General features: G+C 33.9%; 1 protein-coding gene across 1 annotated transcript in view; it reads right to left on the minus strand.

Annotated features, from left to right (window-relative positions):
* The window catches only part of PIK3C2G (phosphatidylinositol-4-phosphate 3-kinase catalytic subunit type 2 gamma), a 361,656-nt gene that overhangs the window by 331,911 nt on the left and 10,885 nt on the right, over positions 1-18,860 (minus strand). Inside the window, exon 4 of the mRNA XM_007194812.2 lies at positions 15,923-16,037. Within this exon, the coding sequence (XP_007194874.2) occupies positions 15,923-16,037 (115 nt within the window). The remainder of the gene's footprint in view (positions 1-15,922; positions 16,038-18,860) is intronic.

Here is an 18,860-nt window from a genome sequence, read left to right on the forward strand (position 1 = left end):
AGTTACTTTCACCCAGCCATCGCAAAGCTGAGGACAACATGCTCTGGGAGGTCTAAGTGATGCCACAAAGTGTTTGTGGGGACCACTGTATCAAGGAAGCAGAACCGTGTGGTAGAAATGTCATTGGCTTTAGAGACAGATTTACTAGCTTTGTGACCTTAGGCCAATTAAACTGTCTGAAACTCAATATTTTCCTTTTTAGAGTTGGGATATTAATGTCTACATCAAAGGTTTGACAAGCAGATTAAAGAAAAAATATCCTTACACATTTCAGAAATTTCTAATGGTGTAATTATATTTTCCCGCTCCCTCCCTCCCTCCCTTCCTCCCTCCCTTCCTCCCTCCCTCCCTTCCTTCCTTCCTTCCTTCCTCTCTCTGTAAATATTTCCTAATCACAAACTAAATGATGAGCAGAATGGATTACTGATTCACCACATAGTGTTTGGAGTACAATCTGATTCTACTTCTTTTAAATGAAAGGCTTTTATTATATGATCTCCTTTATAGATTTATATTTTGATATTTATAGTGACTTAGTCATTAAAAGGGATGAATTATGTTAATGTAGCACTTTAAGGATTTTGGTTAAATACATGAAAGATTTTAGGGAAAAAAAAACCACTCATTAAAAATTTGGGGCCCTTCAGGTGATGTATTCATTTATCTGGAAAACCCATTAGATGTTTGGGACCACCTATTTCTAACAATGTCCGACAAATAGAGCATTACTCTGTTGATATCTACTATATTCTCTGTAAATGTTATTTTGACAACTGCTATTTTTTAAGAAAATCCAACACCTATCCATTTTGGTGAGTGTTAGTGTTCACAGCATGTGTTTCCCCTTCTATTCCCATTTCTCCCGTTAGTCTAAACTAGATTCCTGTTCCATTGCTATCCATAGGGCTCTTATATTGTTCCTTGAGTTATTTCTACTGTGAGTCCAGACATAAGACATGGCCAGTGTATTCCCTGAGTTTCTGGAATCATTGATTCCTGCCTTCCTCCAAGGGCCATTCTCATATTCTATCACATATACTCAGGTTCCTCTTCTTTAATGAGGAACATATACTTGAAGTTAAGGAACAACCTGAATGGAGAATTGGTTTAGATTCCTGATTATTCTAATCTTTTGAAGTTGTTTCTTCCACACTTAATTCAGCAGTAGTAGTTTTTAATGATCTATCTGGAATGCATTTGTTGAGTAAAGAGGGATATACAGCTCCAATTTTAGACATTTTTTTCAACATAATAACAATTTGCCTGAACATCCCTAATTAATGAGGACATCTTTTCATCTCTGACTTATTATATTTATCACATGAACAGTTTTCATAAATATCTGATCTGTTTCTGGACAACTTTATCTATTTCTTTCCAATATTTTTGCTTCCTTTAACTTTCTTATCCTAATGTGATGTCTAGGATGCTTGGCACACTGTTGAATAGTAGTAATGAAAATAGACATCCTTCTCTTTTTCTTCACGTTATAGAGAATGCATAGAATGATTAACAAATACGATATTTACTGTGTCCCTGGTACATACTTTTGTTGTCTGTTTTGTTAATGATTTTTTAAAATTATGAATAAGCTTCAGATTTTATTTAATGAGTTTTCTGCATCTACTGGATACATCATATTGAGAAGATCATTTTTTCTTTGAATATGTTAATATATTAATTGTATCAGTAGATTTTTCCAATGTATAAGTATAATTATCTTTACATTCTTGGGTAGATGCGTCCACTGGTAGATTTAATTTGCAATTTTTAAAGTTTCTTTTTTCTACATAGCAAAATTTAGATTGGCCTATAATCTTAATGTTTTGTGTTTAATCTTTGTTTTAGGCATTACAATTAAACTAGCCTTGTAAACTGCATATACCTTTTTCTCAGTCCTGGAACAGTTCATATAATTGAGAATTATCTATTCCCTCAAAGTTTGGTGCAGTTTGCCTAAAACTTCATTTTCTGCTCCCCACTGCTCTTTGTTGTATTTCACATTTATACTTCTTGAGCTAATTTTGAAATTCATGATTCCTTAGGAAATTGTCTATTTTTTTATAAAGCTGTCAAACAGATGTCCCAAGTCCCTTCTATTTTAAATATCTTTTGACATTTACTTGGGAGCTCTACAATCCGCTTGCAATCATTCTGTCCTTTGTGTGCTATCACTCTTTCTTGTTTTACCAGAAGGTTTTTTATTAATATTTTTTCCTGTCATTTCATGAGAATTTTGGTGGGCTGATGGGTGTATTCGCATTTTCAGTCTAATGTATTAATCCAGTTCTGAAGATATATAATTATCATTTTAATTATGGGAATAATTTTGCATGACGAGAGAGCTCAAAAACTGGAAAGGAAGGACTTTTCTGGTCCAACTCTCTCATTTTGCAAGTAAGGACACTGGGTTCAACCAAATAAGATCAGAGATTAGAACATAAATATTTGGAGTAAATATAGCATACTTGAAGTTTATTTATAGATTCAAGCATTCCTGTTATAATGTGATACATGTGTTTCTTCTTGTAAAAGGGGGGATTGAGGTGTTCTGCAAATTGTGAACTAAAAATAAAAGATCTCATGGGAAAATAGGGCTGGAAGAGACCACTCAAATCAATACAGGTCTCTAAGCAGAGTGTGTGCGCTTGTGCACAGACACACACACACACACACCCCTTAGTACAAAAAGAGACATCTAATTTCAAGAATTTAAAGACATACTATAGTAAATAACAGACCTGGCTTTTAAAAATGTCTTTAGCTTGGTGGAGGAGGATATAAGAAAGTTTTTTGATGCTGCTGGATATAGAGATGAGGGCAAAATGTACAAAAATTGTGGAGAATTCTTCAATAAACATTTTCAAGACAGAGCCTGAGGCCAAGTTGAGAAAAAAAAATGCATGTTGGGTGAATGGTCACTGGTCACTGGTATACTACTGTCGCCCTCAGCAGCTTCATGTGTACTTTGCATTCAGCCACTGTTACTTAGTGGAGCAAAACATTCATATGCCAGAAAAATTTACCTATATGAAGGTGACTACTCTGAATAAACTAATTCATGTTACAGAAATATGTCATATTGCAGAAGAATTTGTATTTGCTACATCTTTTTTGGGAGTATCATGTTTAAAATACTAAACAGTCCTTTTTGTGTGTGTTAGCAATAACAAAAACTACTACTGTGCTATGTCCCTTAAGATTAAGTCTCTGATGTTATTGAAAGGACTACAGATCCTCCAATAACCCTCGCACTTTCTAAGAGCTGGAAACTACTGTTCACCACTTTGCCGTCACTCTATTTGGCAAGACCACCATTTTGATTAATTTGTCTTTGATGATCTAGGGCTACACTATCCAATATTGTAACTCTTAGACACTTATGGCTACTGAGCACTTGCAGTGTGGCTATCTGAATTAAGATGTGCTGTAAGCGTAAAATACACACTGAATTTTGAACACTTAGCATAAAAAAGGAATATAAAACATCTCAATATGTTTTTAATTCTGATTACATGGTTAAATGATAATATGTTTGGTATATTGAGCTAAATAAAATATTACATTAGAGAATTCCCTGTCGGTCCAGTGGGTAAGACTCAGTGCTTTCACTGGCAAGGGTGCAGGTTCAATCCCTGGTCTGGGAACTAAGATCCCACAGGCCAGGTGGCATGGCCAAAACAAACAAAAAAATTACATTGAAATTTATTTCCACCTGTTTCTTTTTATTATTATTTTTAATGTGGCTAGTAGAAAACTCAATTATGTGGCCCACATTATATTTCTATTAGACAGTGTTGATCTACAGAAAATGAAAGAGAAGAGAGAAAAAGAAAATAAAGCATTAAAGAATAGAAAGAAAGGTGGTAGGTAGAATTTAGTTAGTAAATGGGATAAGGAAAATTAGATTTCTGTTTGAGGACTCTAGGTATTGGAAAAATATAGGAAGAAAGACTACCACACCAAGAGAAGGAGAAATGAAAAATATTAAAAATATTGCTGCTAAGATGGGTAACGTGGAGAGCAGAGTTCGAGCACTGAGAGAACAGGCCACAGCAGGTATTACTATGCTTATAATGTGAACATTGGTATTTTCTATCTCAGATTATACACACCAGGTGTTTTTCTCAATCTGGTAACATTTCAAATGTGGGTGCTTAGTAGTTTTATTTAATAATAATGTAAAAAACTTCAGCTGTTAAATGAACTCAATCTCTATGATACAATCAAAAGTTTAGTTTTTTCTTCATATATACTCGTAAATAAAAATTCTGCACATCCATTTATTTATTCTCTCAACAAATATTTGATTCCAGCTATGTGCTTGTTGCTATCTTAGGAACTGTTTTCTGAATATGACTGTCATTTAAGATGAACACCAAAAGGCTGAATCCTTGCACATAATTACTCCTATTTCCTATTCATAAGTAGCTCATATTATTTTAAAGTTTATCACATGAGCAGTTTATACATGGCAGTATGTATATATTAAGAGATTAATAACATTAACACCAAAAAGTCACGTGCAGATACTTTAAATTTGTCCTACAGGCAAAAAAGACATCCTAAATAATGTCCAACCTATGAATACTGATTCAGCCTAAGAACTCCTTGAAAACTCACATTTATCAACATTACTCTTTCATCAGGATGAATACATATTCTTATTTTATAGGGTCACTAGATCTAAATTTTCTCCATTCTGATGTATAGGAAGTAGTCACAGATATGTTTGGTGAAATATTACAGTCATAGGTCGAAAAAAGTATTTTAATTTTATCTTACAAATATTGAGAGCCAGGATTGCTGACAGCTATTAAATATGTTTCTTTAAGAAAACTCGGTAATTAAGCTGACTTTTAATACTTTGGTTGACTAAGAAATGTAAGGTGAGTACGACAAGACATTAAAATATTAATAATACTATAGTACTCCACAGAGCATTTTTCAGGTACTTATGTACACACACATGAACACACACACATGCACACCCACACATTCCTTTGGTATTTGCCACTTAAAAATTTCTATGATGTTATATTGATATCTACCATATCTTTAGTTCCAGTGAGCTTTGTAACTAGTGGAAATGACCTGGATTTTATGCTTAAAGTGGTATTTATTGCTGGCTCAGCATAGATAAATATCAGCGATGTGTTGTTTTCCTCAACCAGTGCTCCTCTCATTTATAGTTATTTTGCTTTCAGGGGAACCTTGAGTAAGAAAGTTAAACTTCATGACTTGGAGAGACAAGCATAGGTGAAATTCTAAAACTATAGCTCACAGCCATGGGGTGGTTAGTAGAGGAGGGTCATGGTTTTGAACAGAGGCCTTCGATGGAGCATGAATGGATACCAACAGCAACTACTCAAGGGAAAACTGGACCTAAAAGATCTTGCCGCATTTTTCTTAATTCCCTCCAGCCTGTAAAAAGGCAACTATCCCTACTGCTTCTTCACTTGAATATGGCTGTATTCCTTTACATATATAGTATACATACTTTTTTAAATTCAAAAATAAAATGAAATTGAACATATTGCAAGGGATTTTTTTTTTTAATCTAGAGGAAAAGTTTTATAACAACTTCCAATTTTACAGTGCCCTCTCTATTAAGCTATGTATGCATAAAAGAAAAGTAGGGCTTCCCTGGTGGTGCAGTGGTTAAGAATCCACCTGCCAGTGCAGGGAACACGGATTCGAGCCCTGGTCCGGGCAGATACCACATGCTGCGGAGCAACTAAGCCCATGCGCCACAACTACTGAGCCTGTGCTCTAGAGCCCGCGAGCCACAACTACTGAAGCCTGCGCACCTAGAGCCTGTGCTCTGCAACAAGAGAAGCCACTGCAATGAGAAGCCCATGCACCACAACAAAGAGTAGCCCCCACTCGGCACAACTAGAGAAAGCCCATGCGCAGCAACAAAGACCCAATGCAGCCAAAAAAAAAAAAAAAAATTAAAAAAGAAAAGTAACAACAATCTATACAAATGAAGTTAATTAAGACAGAGGGTCAGGACTTCCCTGGTGGCACAGTGGTTAAGAATCCACTTGCCTAATGCAGGGGACATGGGTTTGATTCCTGGTCCGGGGAGATCCCACATGCCACGGAGCAGCTAAGCCCGTGAGCCACAACTACTGAGCCCGTGTGCTACACCTACTGAAGCCTGCATGCCTAGAGCCTGTGCTCCAAAACAAGAGAAGCCACCACAATGAGAAGCCGGTTCACCGCAACGAAGAGTAGCCCCTGCTCGCTGCAACTAAAGAAAGACCGCACGCAGCAATGAAGACGCAACGCAGGCAAAAAAAAAAAAAAAAGAAAAAAAAAGAGGGTCAATAAGAAAGAAACAGCAGTGAAGCTGGAACTTTGTATCTTTTGCAAAAATGTATACTGAGCTCCAGGGTGGTTTTTTTGAGTTATTTTATGTAAAATTTGTAATATAGTCACCAACTTGGAGGATCAAAAATATGGATTTTATTCCATTTCAAGTTTCATTATTTTTCCCACAAATGTCCAGTGAAGAAACATTCTGTGGACTTTCCTAATACAAAACATTCAAGAACTAAGATTAAAATAGCACATGTAAGCCTTATTAAAGTGATATTGGCTAATTTGAAATATTATGTAATTCAGGTATTCTTAGCTAATAATTTCTTTACCTTATTTAAGATAAATAGAGCACTAGGCTATTTAAAGCTCAATTAATTCAAAATTAGGGGGATTAATAATTCTTAGCTTTTAGAAGTAAACAAGACTTGAGTAAGCAAAAATAACTTGATAGATGCATGTTGGCTACTATAGTTTTAGGTATAATGAAATTAAATTATGTACCTGCATTTAGTTCTGATTTGCCTTGTCTTCATGGAAAAATCATGCAACAGCTTTGTGACTCTTTTTATCAAGTCTGTTGGTTAATGATGCTTGCACAATCACAAAGCTTTAAAAAAGCATGGAGCTGAAATATGCTATAATTTTTACATGTTTCTTTCAATAAGAAACATCTTTATTTAGTGTAAGCCCTTTGGGGAATTGCTTTCAAAGGAAGATATGTATAGGGTATTCACATACTGGGACATTAGTTCTAGTACAGTTATTGGCTAGAACCAAATGCAAGTTTGTATATATTACTATTATTAATTTTTAGTTAACTATTTATTAAAGATAGCAACCAAAGTTAATATTAAAGTGTTAGGAAGAGTACTTTGAAGGAGATCCAAAACTAAACTGAAGTAACTCAAGATACTCTTAATGAATGATTTATTAGCAGAACATGTTTTCATTATTGTGTGTGAGAGCTCTCAAAGTGATGATGTTCTTTCCTATGCTCTGACATGGTTCTGTGATTTTATAAGAAGAAAGCAAAGTTATGTAAAAGAGAAACACACCTTAATCTATTTATTTGCTCAAAGTAAATCTAAAAAGTTAAAACAGATTAGATCATAATATTGGAATTCTTAGCTGTTCTGAATGTGCTGAAACTAATCAATTTGTTCAAGTTTGCTAAATGAAATCCTTAATTTCATTGAGAATGAAAAGACTCATTCCACACCACCCCAGGAATATATGTAACTGAGCTTTTACTGCTAATGAGTATAATCTATTACTTTAAACTTTATAAAATATTACCTAGCCTTTTCCTCACTGGTAATTAATAGTCTGATTTTTACTTTGAATAAAAGACAATTCCAATTTATAATCAAATGTTTAAAGAATAAATTAATACTAATTGTAATGGGATTAGCTAAAACATTTTTTAACCTAGAAGTTTTCTTAAGATTATTTAAAAATTCTAATTAGATTTAATTTTTGAAGAGGATTTTCTTACTCTAATCAAAGGAATTCAACATTTTCTCTCCTAGGAGAGGTCAGGAGAGAGAAAAGGGACTCCAGAGTAGATAACCAGATCAGACTAATCAATGCTGGTGGTGAATCAAGAGGTAGATACTGTTTCTTAATTTAGATTTAAGAATATATATGACAATTTCAAAGTAAGATTTTTAATTACCATAGGTTTTCTTTTTCTTTTCTTTTACATTTTTTTAGTACTCTGAGTTCTAGAATTCCTTGACAAGAGTCGATTAAATTATAAAGAAAAGTTTTGTTTTGTCTTGTTTAAGTCAAGGATGTAAAACGTGGCCGTAACTGTAAGCAATAGGCCCAAGCAGAATTTTCAAGAAAGATTATTTACTTTCTCCTTATGCGGCTTACTATTGACAATGCAGTCATGATTTATTCAAGTATAGCTTTTAGGTGCAGTACATTTTATTTATTCTGCAGTACAGAACTGGTAAGGAAAATTGTTTTTAAGTTGAATTAGAAAGTAAGACTTATAGCAAGACTTTTGAGAAAAGAAATTACTCAAATCACATAGATTAGGAGTAAGAAACAGAAAAACCTGCACTCCTAGTAAATATCAGGCTCTTAGATAATAAAGGAGAAAATTATGAAGTAGCATTATACTTCATGTATTATAAATATATGAGTCTAGGAGAAGGTACATCTACTCTTACTCTCTGGAAAGAGAGCAGACACAGGAACACTCTAGGAAACAGTCTTTCTGTCCCTAGGCCTTTGTATCTGTGCTGCATCTCATGGAAAAGACAGGAAGTTACAGTCCCTGTCCTCACGTCTGCCACTGCATAAGCCCGAGGGGGTGTGTCTACTCAGTAAGGTCATGAGAACTGGGGAAATGGGATTACCAAGGACACTCCTACCCTGGTAGTTAACTTGGGGGCTAAAACCAGGAATGTAATGGAAGATGCTAATATTTTTTATTATTTCTCAGTTTAATTTATTCTGATTTGCTGATTCAGTATCCGTGCTTCATATTGCTCACAACTTTGTTTTAAGCTGCCAACAGCCTGTGATAAAACTGATAAAGTTCTAATGCTTTCATTTACTCTTTGCTTATAATTTAAAAACCCTGTTTGTAAAGCAGTTTTTGAGGAGAAGACTGATACTTAATGAAAGTCTTTTTGATGGTAATTGAAGTACCTCATAAGACTAGCATGATATCCAGGTATAAGAGGTCAGGAACTTTCTCATTTAGAGAAGAGTTATGGAGATGTGTTATTAGAGTGAGTTACTGGATTTATAAAAGCGTTTAACAGGGAGAGGGAGTGCCAGAGCAAGAGCCAGAGTGAGAATGGAATATTTTAATTGACAGAAAGAGTCTGTCGTACTAGATTAAAATGAGTATTTAATGAGCTGTAAAAATAATATAGTTGACCTTTAAAAAGGGGAATTTTGGCTTGCTAGGAAAGTTATCTTTCTTAATTTTTAAATATGCTATGAAGTATAACATCTTATTTTGTTGATTAAATTCAATATTTGTGCAAGGTACTGGTTTTAAAAAAAGATGTAAATTTTTTTTTCATTGAGTCAAAATTCTTAGGTCACTAATATCCCTGGTCTCTAATATCTTGCTATTTGAAATGTCAACCATGGACCATTAGCATGAGCATCACCCAGGAGTCTGTTAGAAATGCAGTCTCCTCCCCATCCCAGACCAAGTGAGTCAGAATCTGTTTTCTAACAAGATCCTCAGGTGATTCATATACAAATTAAAGTTTGAGAACACTGTTTTAACATATCAATATAAATATAGATTTATGTATAATTTGTGTCTATCTATCTTTCTGTTTATTTACATTTCCCCCCGTTCCAGGATTTTATTTATTACCTGACTAACCCTGGTTAAGACAGATGAATTCAATAAAATAGCAAAATATGACTTAAGGAGGAAATTTAAAAATAGAGAATCACAAAAATACTACTAGCAAAGTAGTGAAAAAGTATCCTGACCATTGACATTTAATTTTGATGATGAAAGGTCTTAGCTACTTCCTCAAAACTTGGTTAGTTCAAGTAGTTACTTTTTTGTGACTATTTTAACAGACTGATACACCTTCTGGAAGAAACCAAGGAGTTTAAATTTTAAGGATTTGCCCTTATCTAATCCAAAGTAGATGAGAAACTGCAAAAGTAGATAAATATAATTTATTACTATCTTCATAAAACAGGTTAAGGAACATAGTTCTGATAACATAAGGGAGTTTAAAATGAAAAATCTTTCTACATCATTCTACAACAGTAATAGTGGGGTTTTTTTGGAGGGGGAATACTTATCCATATTTTAGTTTATTATATTTTAACAACCATATAATATTTTTAATTGATTTAGAACTATGATTCACAGGAGCTCATAGCAATCCATATATAATGAAAGGACTAGTAGAGGCTTAATAAAATTTTACACTTGGAATTAAAAAATACTAAAATATAATCCTACAGCTTATTTTTTACAGTAGAAAAATATATTAAAAATGCAGTTTTTAAGAGGAAAAGAATTTGAAGTTAAAGGAGGTTAACTCATTTTGCCAAATCAACGGTGTTAGAGAGTACTGTTACAAATAGTGGGAAGGATTTGTTTTCATATTCTTCATTTGCTTAAACAGTCTCAAGATACCAAAAAGAAAGTCAATTTTTACCTAATCAGAAATTTGGAAATAACAGAAAGTCCATCTTCAGTGATTATGATTTAACATTATTTTAGTCAAAGCATTTCTAAACACTTCCTGATTAAAAGTTTTAAAAAATTTTATACATGTCAGAAAATGAGTGTTCTGTAAGTTATGTATCTTTTCCTTGAGTTTGACCTAAACGCTATAAGTTGAATTATAAGCTCAACATATATTGTGTTTATTGCACAATATATGGTCATTATTCTTAATGAAGCGTTATCCTGTAATTTTTGTTTTCAAGTGGCCCTTTATCATGAAAGGAGGCTTTGTAATAGAGTGGAAAGACTGTGGGCTTCAGAGTCAGATAAACCTGTGCCATCCTGACTTTGCTGCTTCCAATTTTATGACCTTTAGCAAGTCATTTAATTTCTTTTAGCCTCAATTTTCCCATATGCAAAATGGGAATAATTATGCCTTTCTTATATGAGAATGGATGGTATTACATGTGAAAATTCTAGCCCATAAGAGGCTTTTAATAAGTAAAATCGATTTTCTTATTGTTTTTATTATAATATCATTATTTTCATTTCTATGCAACTTGCTTAAGCATTCCTGCTTTTATCAGAGATCCAGTTTTCCAAATGCATAGTTATCTTTCTGGTTATTAAAATTAAAAAAAATTATATTTGAACTCCTGCTGATCTTTCAGGGAAGGAAAGGTCCTCCTTCAGGGCACTGCTAACTTCTTTATCTGTCTTTTTGATCCCATCTTCTCTCAACTCCTCACCATTGGTATATTCTCTGCCTTCAATACTTCCCTCTCCATTGGTTCTTTCCCTTCAGCTTATGAATATTTTCAAATCTCTCTTATCCACATTCCCCAGATCTCCAGACTGATTCTCCTCAGCATCTAAAACCCCATTTTTCTCCAGGCTTTTATCACCACACATTACTTCTGAGAGAGTAGTCTGCTTATGTGTTTCTGTTTAACACCTTCCATTCTCCTTAGCTCATTGCAATCTTGCTTTTTTTCCTCCGTTTTACTAAACTTGTTCTTATTTGAATCACCAACTCATTTTGTAATTGCCATATTTAATGATGATTTTTCAATCCTCATCTAATTTATTTTCAGAATTTGACACTATTTACTTAGTAATTGAAACTTTCTCTTCCCTTCTTGTGAAAGGCACGTTTTCCAAGGTGTCCTACAATTTGAATTGCTTTTTTCCAATTTCCTTTTTCTGCTCCTCCTCCTCCTCCTTCCGTCTTTTATATGTTAATGTTCGCAGGATCCTTTCTTTTGTCACTTTCCCTACGTGATTGCATCTGTCTCTAAGACTTCCATTCCTTCTTAGAGCTAACAGTTCCTTAATCCACACCAGATTTCCTAAAATCTGAGCTATTTCCTCAATAACAGATGACCCTTGGCACTCACATACTCAATGTGTTTCAAACTTGATTAATTATTGTATACCCTCAAACTTCCATTTCTCTGATAACTGTATCGTCGTTACTGAACTCACATCAAAACTAGTCATCATCTTCTACTCCCTCCAGGCAATCCCGCTGTCAACTAAAGAATGTTGCTCACCACATGGCTCTACAAGGATTGAGTCATTAGCCACTGCAGTTGCCGACCTCCACACTGTGAAAGGAGTTCAGGGCAGAGATCAGGAATGAGGCACTCTGTGCTCTGGGAAAACTGGCAGAGCTGACTTTCAGATAGTTAGATATTTTCAGGAGAAAATTTTATGATTCCAGTTTCTTGCATCTTTCCATACTTAGAAATGCACGAAAATCATTAACTAAGATATCTGTGCCTCCTGACTAGCAGTAACCTTCTACTGAGATGTGTTTGATTGCATGTACCCCTTCTCCAAAATCACATATAAGCTGATCTCTCCACCATAACTCTTCAGAGCAGTTCCTCAGAGATAGCTGAGAGGCTATAGTCCTCATCAAGTCCCCCCCCCAAAAAATTGTAACGCACAGCTTTCACGTTGTGCGTTTTTATTTCAGTTGACATCACATATTTAGTTGCCAAGTTCCATTAATTCCACTGTTTTAATACTCCAGGGACTTAATACTTCCTGTTTAGCCCCACTGCTGCTACTTTAGCACAAGCTCTGTCATCTTTCATATGTTCAGTTATCTTCTCCTAACTCGAGTTTTTAACTCTTTTTAAGCATACATTACTGTTCATATGATCACTTAAATGCTTCTCCCATCCTCCAAAATAATTTATTTCCTTAATCTCCTGATAGCAAAAAAAGACATGTTTATTGTAGACATTTTGTAAGTAAAAAAAGAAATGAATAAATATTATCTGTATTGTAGTTCTTTTTCAAGGAGTGGCTACTCCAACATTTTAGTGTATAAGATTTCATTTAGTGTATAGGATTACATTTTCATGTATAGGATTTTTATTTCTTTTCCAAATAGTAATATACTTATTTTAACAAATATTAATATATTAAAATGTGGTTTGAAAATATATCTTGTCACCCTTAAAAACTATGATACGTGTTTTCATATCAAGATATATGATATTGTATTTTTATTAATTTATAAATTCTATGGCATATTATAATGAAATTATGTTCACAATTTTACCACTATTTTTGAGTACTATTGGAGAGTTAGTTTTTTTGTTAGTATTAGAAATTATGCTATGGTGAATGTAGAATTTTGTATTTAAGTCTTTTTGTATAATTATGATTGTTTCTTAGAAATATTTGTAGAAGCAGAATTGCTGAAACACATATATGTTTTCGACACATTTCTATAGACTTCTGACACATTTTTGACAAAATTCCCTTTAGAGAATGCTATATCAATTTAAATTGCTAGCAGCTGTTTGGATTTTGTCCATTTCCCCACTGAATTTCATCATAATAAATATTTTAACAATTTGATAGGCAAAGATGGCATCTCATTGTTTTAACTGCATGTTTGTCGTTAAACTCTTTAAGTAATTTCTTGACCACTGAATTGCTATTCACGTTCTTAGCCTGTTTTTTAATCTTGATAATTATTTTTTTTGTAATCTATGCACATTTTATATGTTCTAAAGCTATTAACATTAACATTTAAGCTATTAAGTACTTATTTCTTTCCTCAGTATTTAGTTTAAATACATATTGGTCATTGACTTTCCTTTGCACCATTTCCTTATTCTTGCTGTTAATCCTTCTCTCTTTGATCTACAGGTAGTTGGTGTATAATAAAACTAATACTGCACTCACAATAGGGCATTGTAATAACTGATGACATGGCTTTATGAATTCCTTAGCCAAAGAAAAAGGCAAGGATTATATCTAAATCGTCTTTGTATTCTCAGTGATAAACCAAATCCCTTGCACACGTGTGCGCTTAGTAGGTGTTGAATTGGACTGTTATAAACCCTGCACAGCTGTGTATAATTTCCACCCCATGCTCCAGCATGAAGAACCATTTGCTATTTTCTGAATCCTGCTTACGGGATTTTTAGTATTGTTTTATAGTTAAGAGCCAAGGTTATGCAGGCAGCCAAACCTGGGTTTGAGTTCAGGCTTGACCCTACCAGCTTCCTAGTTGTGTCACCTTGAACAAAGCCTCAGATGGCCCATCTGTAAAATGGGTTATTATAGTATCTATCTCATTGATATATTGTAAGACTTAGATGTTTACCCAATTTGAGACTAGGAAATAATTAGCACTTCATAAGTGACAACTGTTATTATTATTATCATTGCAATCAAAATTAGTTGGGTACTTCAGATGAAGTGTAGTACTGTAACTGTTAGAGTTTAAATTATTACTTATTGCATCATTAACTTATTACATGTTACCCGTGTTCCCTCTACAGAAAAATATGAACAGATTATCCAAGTCTTTAAGGACATATTTTTAAGACAAATTACATAGGAATAAATGAAAAAAAAATCTGAATAAAATATATATTCCTTTAGATATTAGAAAGAATAGTAATGAATATTCTGCTTATTAATATATATCAATACTGATAAACTATTACTCTTAAAAAGTAAGCAAATTCCAGATATGTACATATCCTTCAATTTCCATTAGATAATAACTGACTGTAATTAATCTACACTAATACTTGGCAACTTTCCTAACTTAATAAACCCACGTAAATGAATTTTAATAAAAATAAGTGAGTATAAAAACATTTCAGAAATCTATTATGTTTATGCTAACAAGAAAAAAAGAGTGAAATGATTTTGTTGTAACTGAGAACACAAAAAGGAGAAAACCAGTCTTAAAAGTCACTCATAGTTAACATTACACGATAAAAGAAAATTACCGACAAGATATTTTCAAGCACATTCATGGTGGAATAACAATGACAGTAACAATGCATGTCTCAAAAGAAATACATTTTTACTTTCATAAGACTGTTGTCAATCTTTAGGTACTTGTAGAAACACAAAGAGGAAATGTAAATATCAGGAGAGAAATATTTCCTTTCTTAAAGTTGTATTATATTTTCAAAGTTGATCTTTAAGGAATTTTAGGATAAGAGTTATTGTGGTACACTAAGTAAGTTTTCTATCAAATAAATATTTGCAGTTGACATATATGAGAACAAACTTTTCTAATTGTTTTAATGAGCTGCCTGAATAAAGAATTGAAGATGGTGTTTTAAAACTTAGACTTTTATGAAAATGTTATAAATATAATACTCAAACCCTCTGTGATTTTGAAAAATCAGTGTTAATCAACATGCTAATATTATTCTAAGTCAAAAAAACTACTTATTGGGCTTCCCTGGTGGTGCCGTGGTTGAGAGTCTGCCTGCCAGTGCGGAGGACACGGGTTCGAGCCCTGGTCTGGGAAGATCCCACATGCCGTGGAGCAACTGGGCCCGTGAGCCACAGCTCCTGAGCCTGCGCATCTGGAGCCTGTGCTCCGCAGCAGGAGAGGCCCTGATAGTGAGAGGCCCGTGCACCGCGATGAGGAGTGGCCCCCGCTCGCCGCAACTGGAGAAAGCCCTCGCACAGAAACGAAGACCCAACACAACTAAAAATAAATAAATAAATTAATTTAAAAAAACAAAAACAAAAACAAAAACTACTTACTACAAAAGAATTTATTTTTTAAATTGTGATCAGTCCTACTAAGCTTTGTTACAAGTAAGGTAACTTGGGTTGCCCAGGATTCTCTTGATTTCAAAACTGAAAGTCACATGTCCTGGGAGCTGCTTCAGTCCTGGGCAAACTGAGATGGTTGGTCACCCTAGTTACGGGTTACTTAAATACGTGTTGCCATAAATACACAAAATACAAAAGAAAACCAAGAATAAGACTGTCAATATGACATGACATTTTAAATTCACCTTAAAGGGAGGAAAATTGATTATAAGAGTATAGTGTTTGTACAAAGTCTATTTAAAAGAAAAGAAAGTGCTGCTCAATATAGATTATAACAATGATCCAAATTTACCTTAATAAGATACTTACTTTTGTAAAAATTCTTCATAGCCACATACACTTAGAAGATAATTTTGGGGTGATAACTGGTCATTTGCACAAAAATGTAGAATTTCTGCTATTAGGTCTTTGACAAGATAATTAGCTGAAAACAAAGTTGAATAACAAAATGTTAATAAGAGCATATTATATATTGGCTGGGAGAAAGATTTTGAGCACAAAAAGTGATACATGCTTTATGAACTATTATAAGTTTCTAGCTCCATCAAGAGGAGTTAAAATGAGATGCATCTCATTTATTAGTCTGGTTAGATTTCGAGATTTAAAAAAAAATATTCTTTGCATTTTCTTTGATCAATCTGTCTTCAAATAACCGAACAGAGCTAGGTATTTCATTCCTCATTCTAAAATCTTTGGTAATTGTAGCTCTGCATAAAAAATATTCTACTGTGATTACCCTTAGGGATTTGGGAAATGCCAAAAAGATTACACAGTGAGTGCTAAGTGGCAAGCCAGGAATCTAAATCTGTCATCTTCCAAAGCCTGTGCTTTTAATAATTCCACATTTTCACAACTCATCACTCTTCCTTTCCTGTGTAGGAATCACCCCAGGTTCTGTCTTGGACAACGTTATAATAACCTTGAAGAACATGTACTCTCTTTCTCCACCTTCTCTGGGACTAAAAGTGTCAGCATATTATAGGGTAAAGTTTGTTGCCTTCTCATATTCACATTCCATAATATCCCCCTACCAAACTCTTACATGCATATGCCATTTAATAGTGGCCAGAACCATGCTGACTTGGTACGATTATATTTGTCTGTGAAATATTTTTCTAATTGTAAATGATAAATCGTATGGGATTCGTTTATTATCATATGTGATAATGGAAATTATCTGTTATATATATTATCTATCTATTTATCTATCTATATCTCCATGCTTTCAACGTGATCTTGAATGAAAGTTAGTGCAACAGATTGTACTGATGATCCTTAATCAGGATTTGAACAGCATACTGCAAACACTCATTTGCATTTATTGGAGTTGAGTTTTGTTGGCAATTATGTGTTTAATTTGCTGTGACTTCTTTTACTGCCACACCTTTTTGTTTGGGAAAGGTTTTTGACACAGACTGGCTCATAAAAAATAGTGCAAGTGATATTGTTGGACTTGCCATGAAGAAAAAAACTGAAGAGTATTGTAATGTCCGATTTAAAAGTGTAGGTTTTATGGTAGATCAAGTTGTTACCAATAAAACGGTTGGAGAAACAAATGGTAAAGATCATCATAGGAATTAGAGATTGTGGAAATGCCCTGACACAGAAGAGAGTATATTAGACATGCTACTGCTTGGGAATATTAACTGAAATAGTATGAATTGAAGCTAGAAGAAAATATGGCCACAGGCAAAATCATGACTATAAAGGCTTTGACAAGAAGGGGAGAGCATTGCCAATATAAGATGGCAGGAAAATATCTCTAAAGACACCAGTTTATTTTAATTCATTTGACTTTTCTGTTTCCAGGACTGTGTCCCCTATGCTATTTGGGGCATGCATGCATTCATTATTTCACTACAGTCATCTTTGCGGTTTACATGAAAGACTCCATAATCCAGTTTCTAGCTATTACTCCTCTCCTGTGCTTTGGTGTGATATCTCCTACTATTTGCTTCTTGTTACTTTTTGGTTGTCTCATTATTGCTTCAAATTCAGCATGTCTAAATCTGGAATTATCATTTTTCTCCTTGAAACCAAACATTAAGTGTCTATGAGTTAAACTTCTCATCCATATTGTAAGCCAACAAGTACTATGGCTTCTTTTAAGTAGACTTTATACCTGTATCTTCAATTTGACAGCTAATATAACACTTTTTCCAGTTTCTCCTAGTCTCCAACTTCATACAATCCTTCTCAATCTGTTGACCATATTGCCTACCATACTGAAAAGACTAAGGCCCATTTGAGATTCTTTAATTATGCTACTCTACACCTTAAATCTAGTTTTTTTATGCATCCTTCTCTATCCCTTTACACCTCTTGATTCATAAGTATCACTGCTTTTTACTGCATCTTACTTCTTCACATGTGATCCTTCCATCACTGGTTTCCAGTTCCAGCAATTTAAAGCCCCTCTCTTTTATATATTTAATACCCTCCACTCTAAAGATGCTTTTGTCTTTTCTTTAGGATGTTTTGTTTCTATTTAATATTCCAGTAAAATCACTCCTCTTCCATTCTATTCCCTTAATATAGTATCTTATTTATTTATTTATTTTATTTATTTTTACCTCCTCATTACTGCCAAATTTCTTTAAAGTGTAGATAACTTCTGCAAATAATTCTCAATTACTCTTTAATCTTGCAAACTGACTTCTACTTCTACCACTTTGCAGGTCACAAACAGCTTCCTAATACTGTTCCAACTATGTGTCATCTAAATCTAGAAGGTAGTTGAAAGTAAAGACACTGGCTCTAGAGTAACTTTGGAATTGGAAAAAAGGACAGGGCAATCATCTTCACTGAAGTGATAGCTGAAGACTGTAGAACAGAGAAGTCCTTGTTCAAAACACCTGCTCTTCCAGAAGGATTCTATTTTCTCACTCTGGGAGAAACAGAATTCTCTTTGGATGAAAACCTCTCATTGTCTCCTCCTCTTTGCTTATCTAGATTTCATTATTCCTTAAGTTTCTAGCAACTTATTGGTCATTCTTGAAATACTTTTCAGACTTCTGTTCTCTAGAGCACATCTATGTTATTAGTAAAACACTCATATAAAGTGGTGAAGGGATCACAGTTTTGGCATAAAGATTATCTTAAAGTGAAAACATTTGAAAACTTATCTTCACTTTTCTTATCTGACTATAGCCAAGACTCCCTAATACAGGTGCTATCAACTTTCTTCTGAGAGAGTTTCCTGCAACTTTGGGAAGGAGACCGACTGCCCATCCATTAGCGTAAAAAG

Source organism: Balaenoptera acutorostrata, chromosome 11, assembly GCF_949987535.1.
Source record: "Balaenoptera acutorostrata chromosome 11, mBalAcu1.1, whole genome shotgun sequence".
NCBI classification, from domain to species: Eukaryota; Metazoa; Chordata; class Mammalia; order Artiodactyla; family Balaenopteridae; genus Balaenoptera; species Balaenoptera acutorostrata.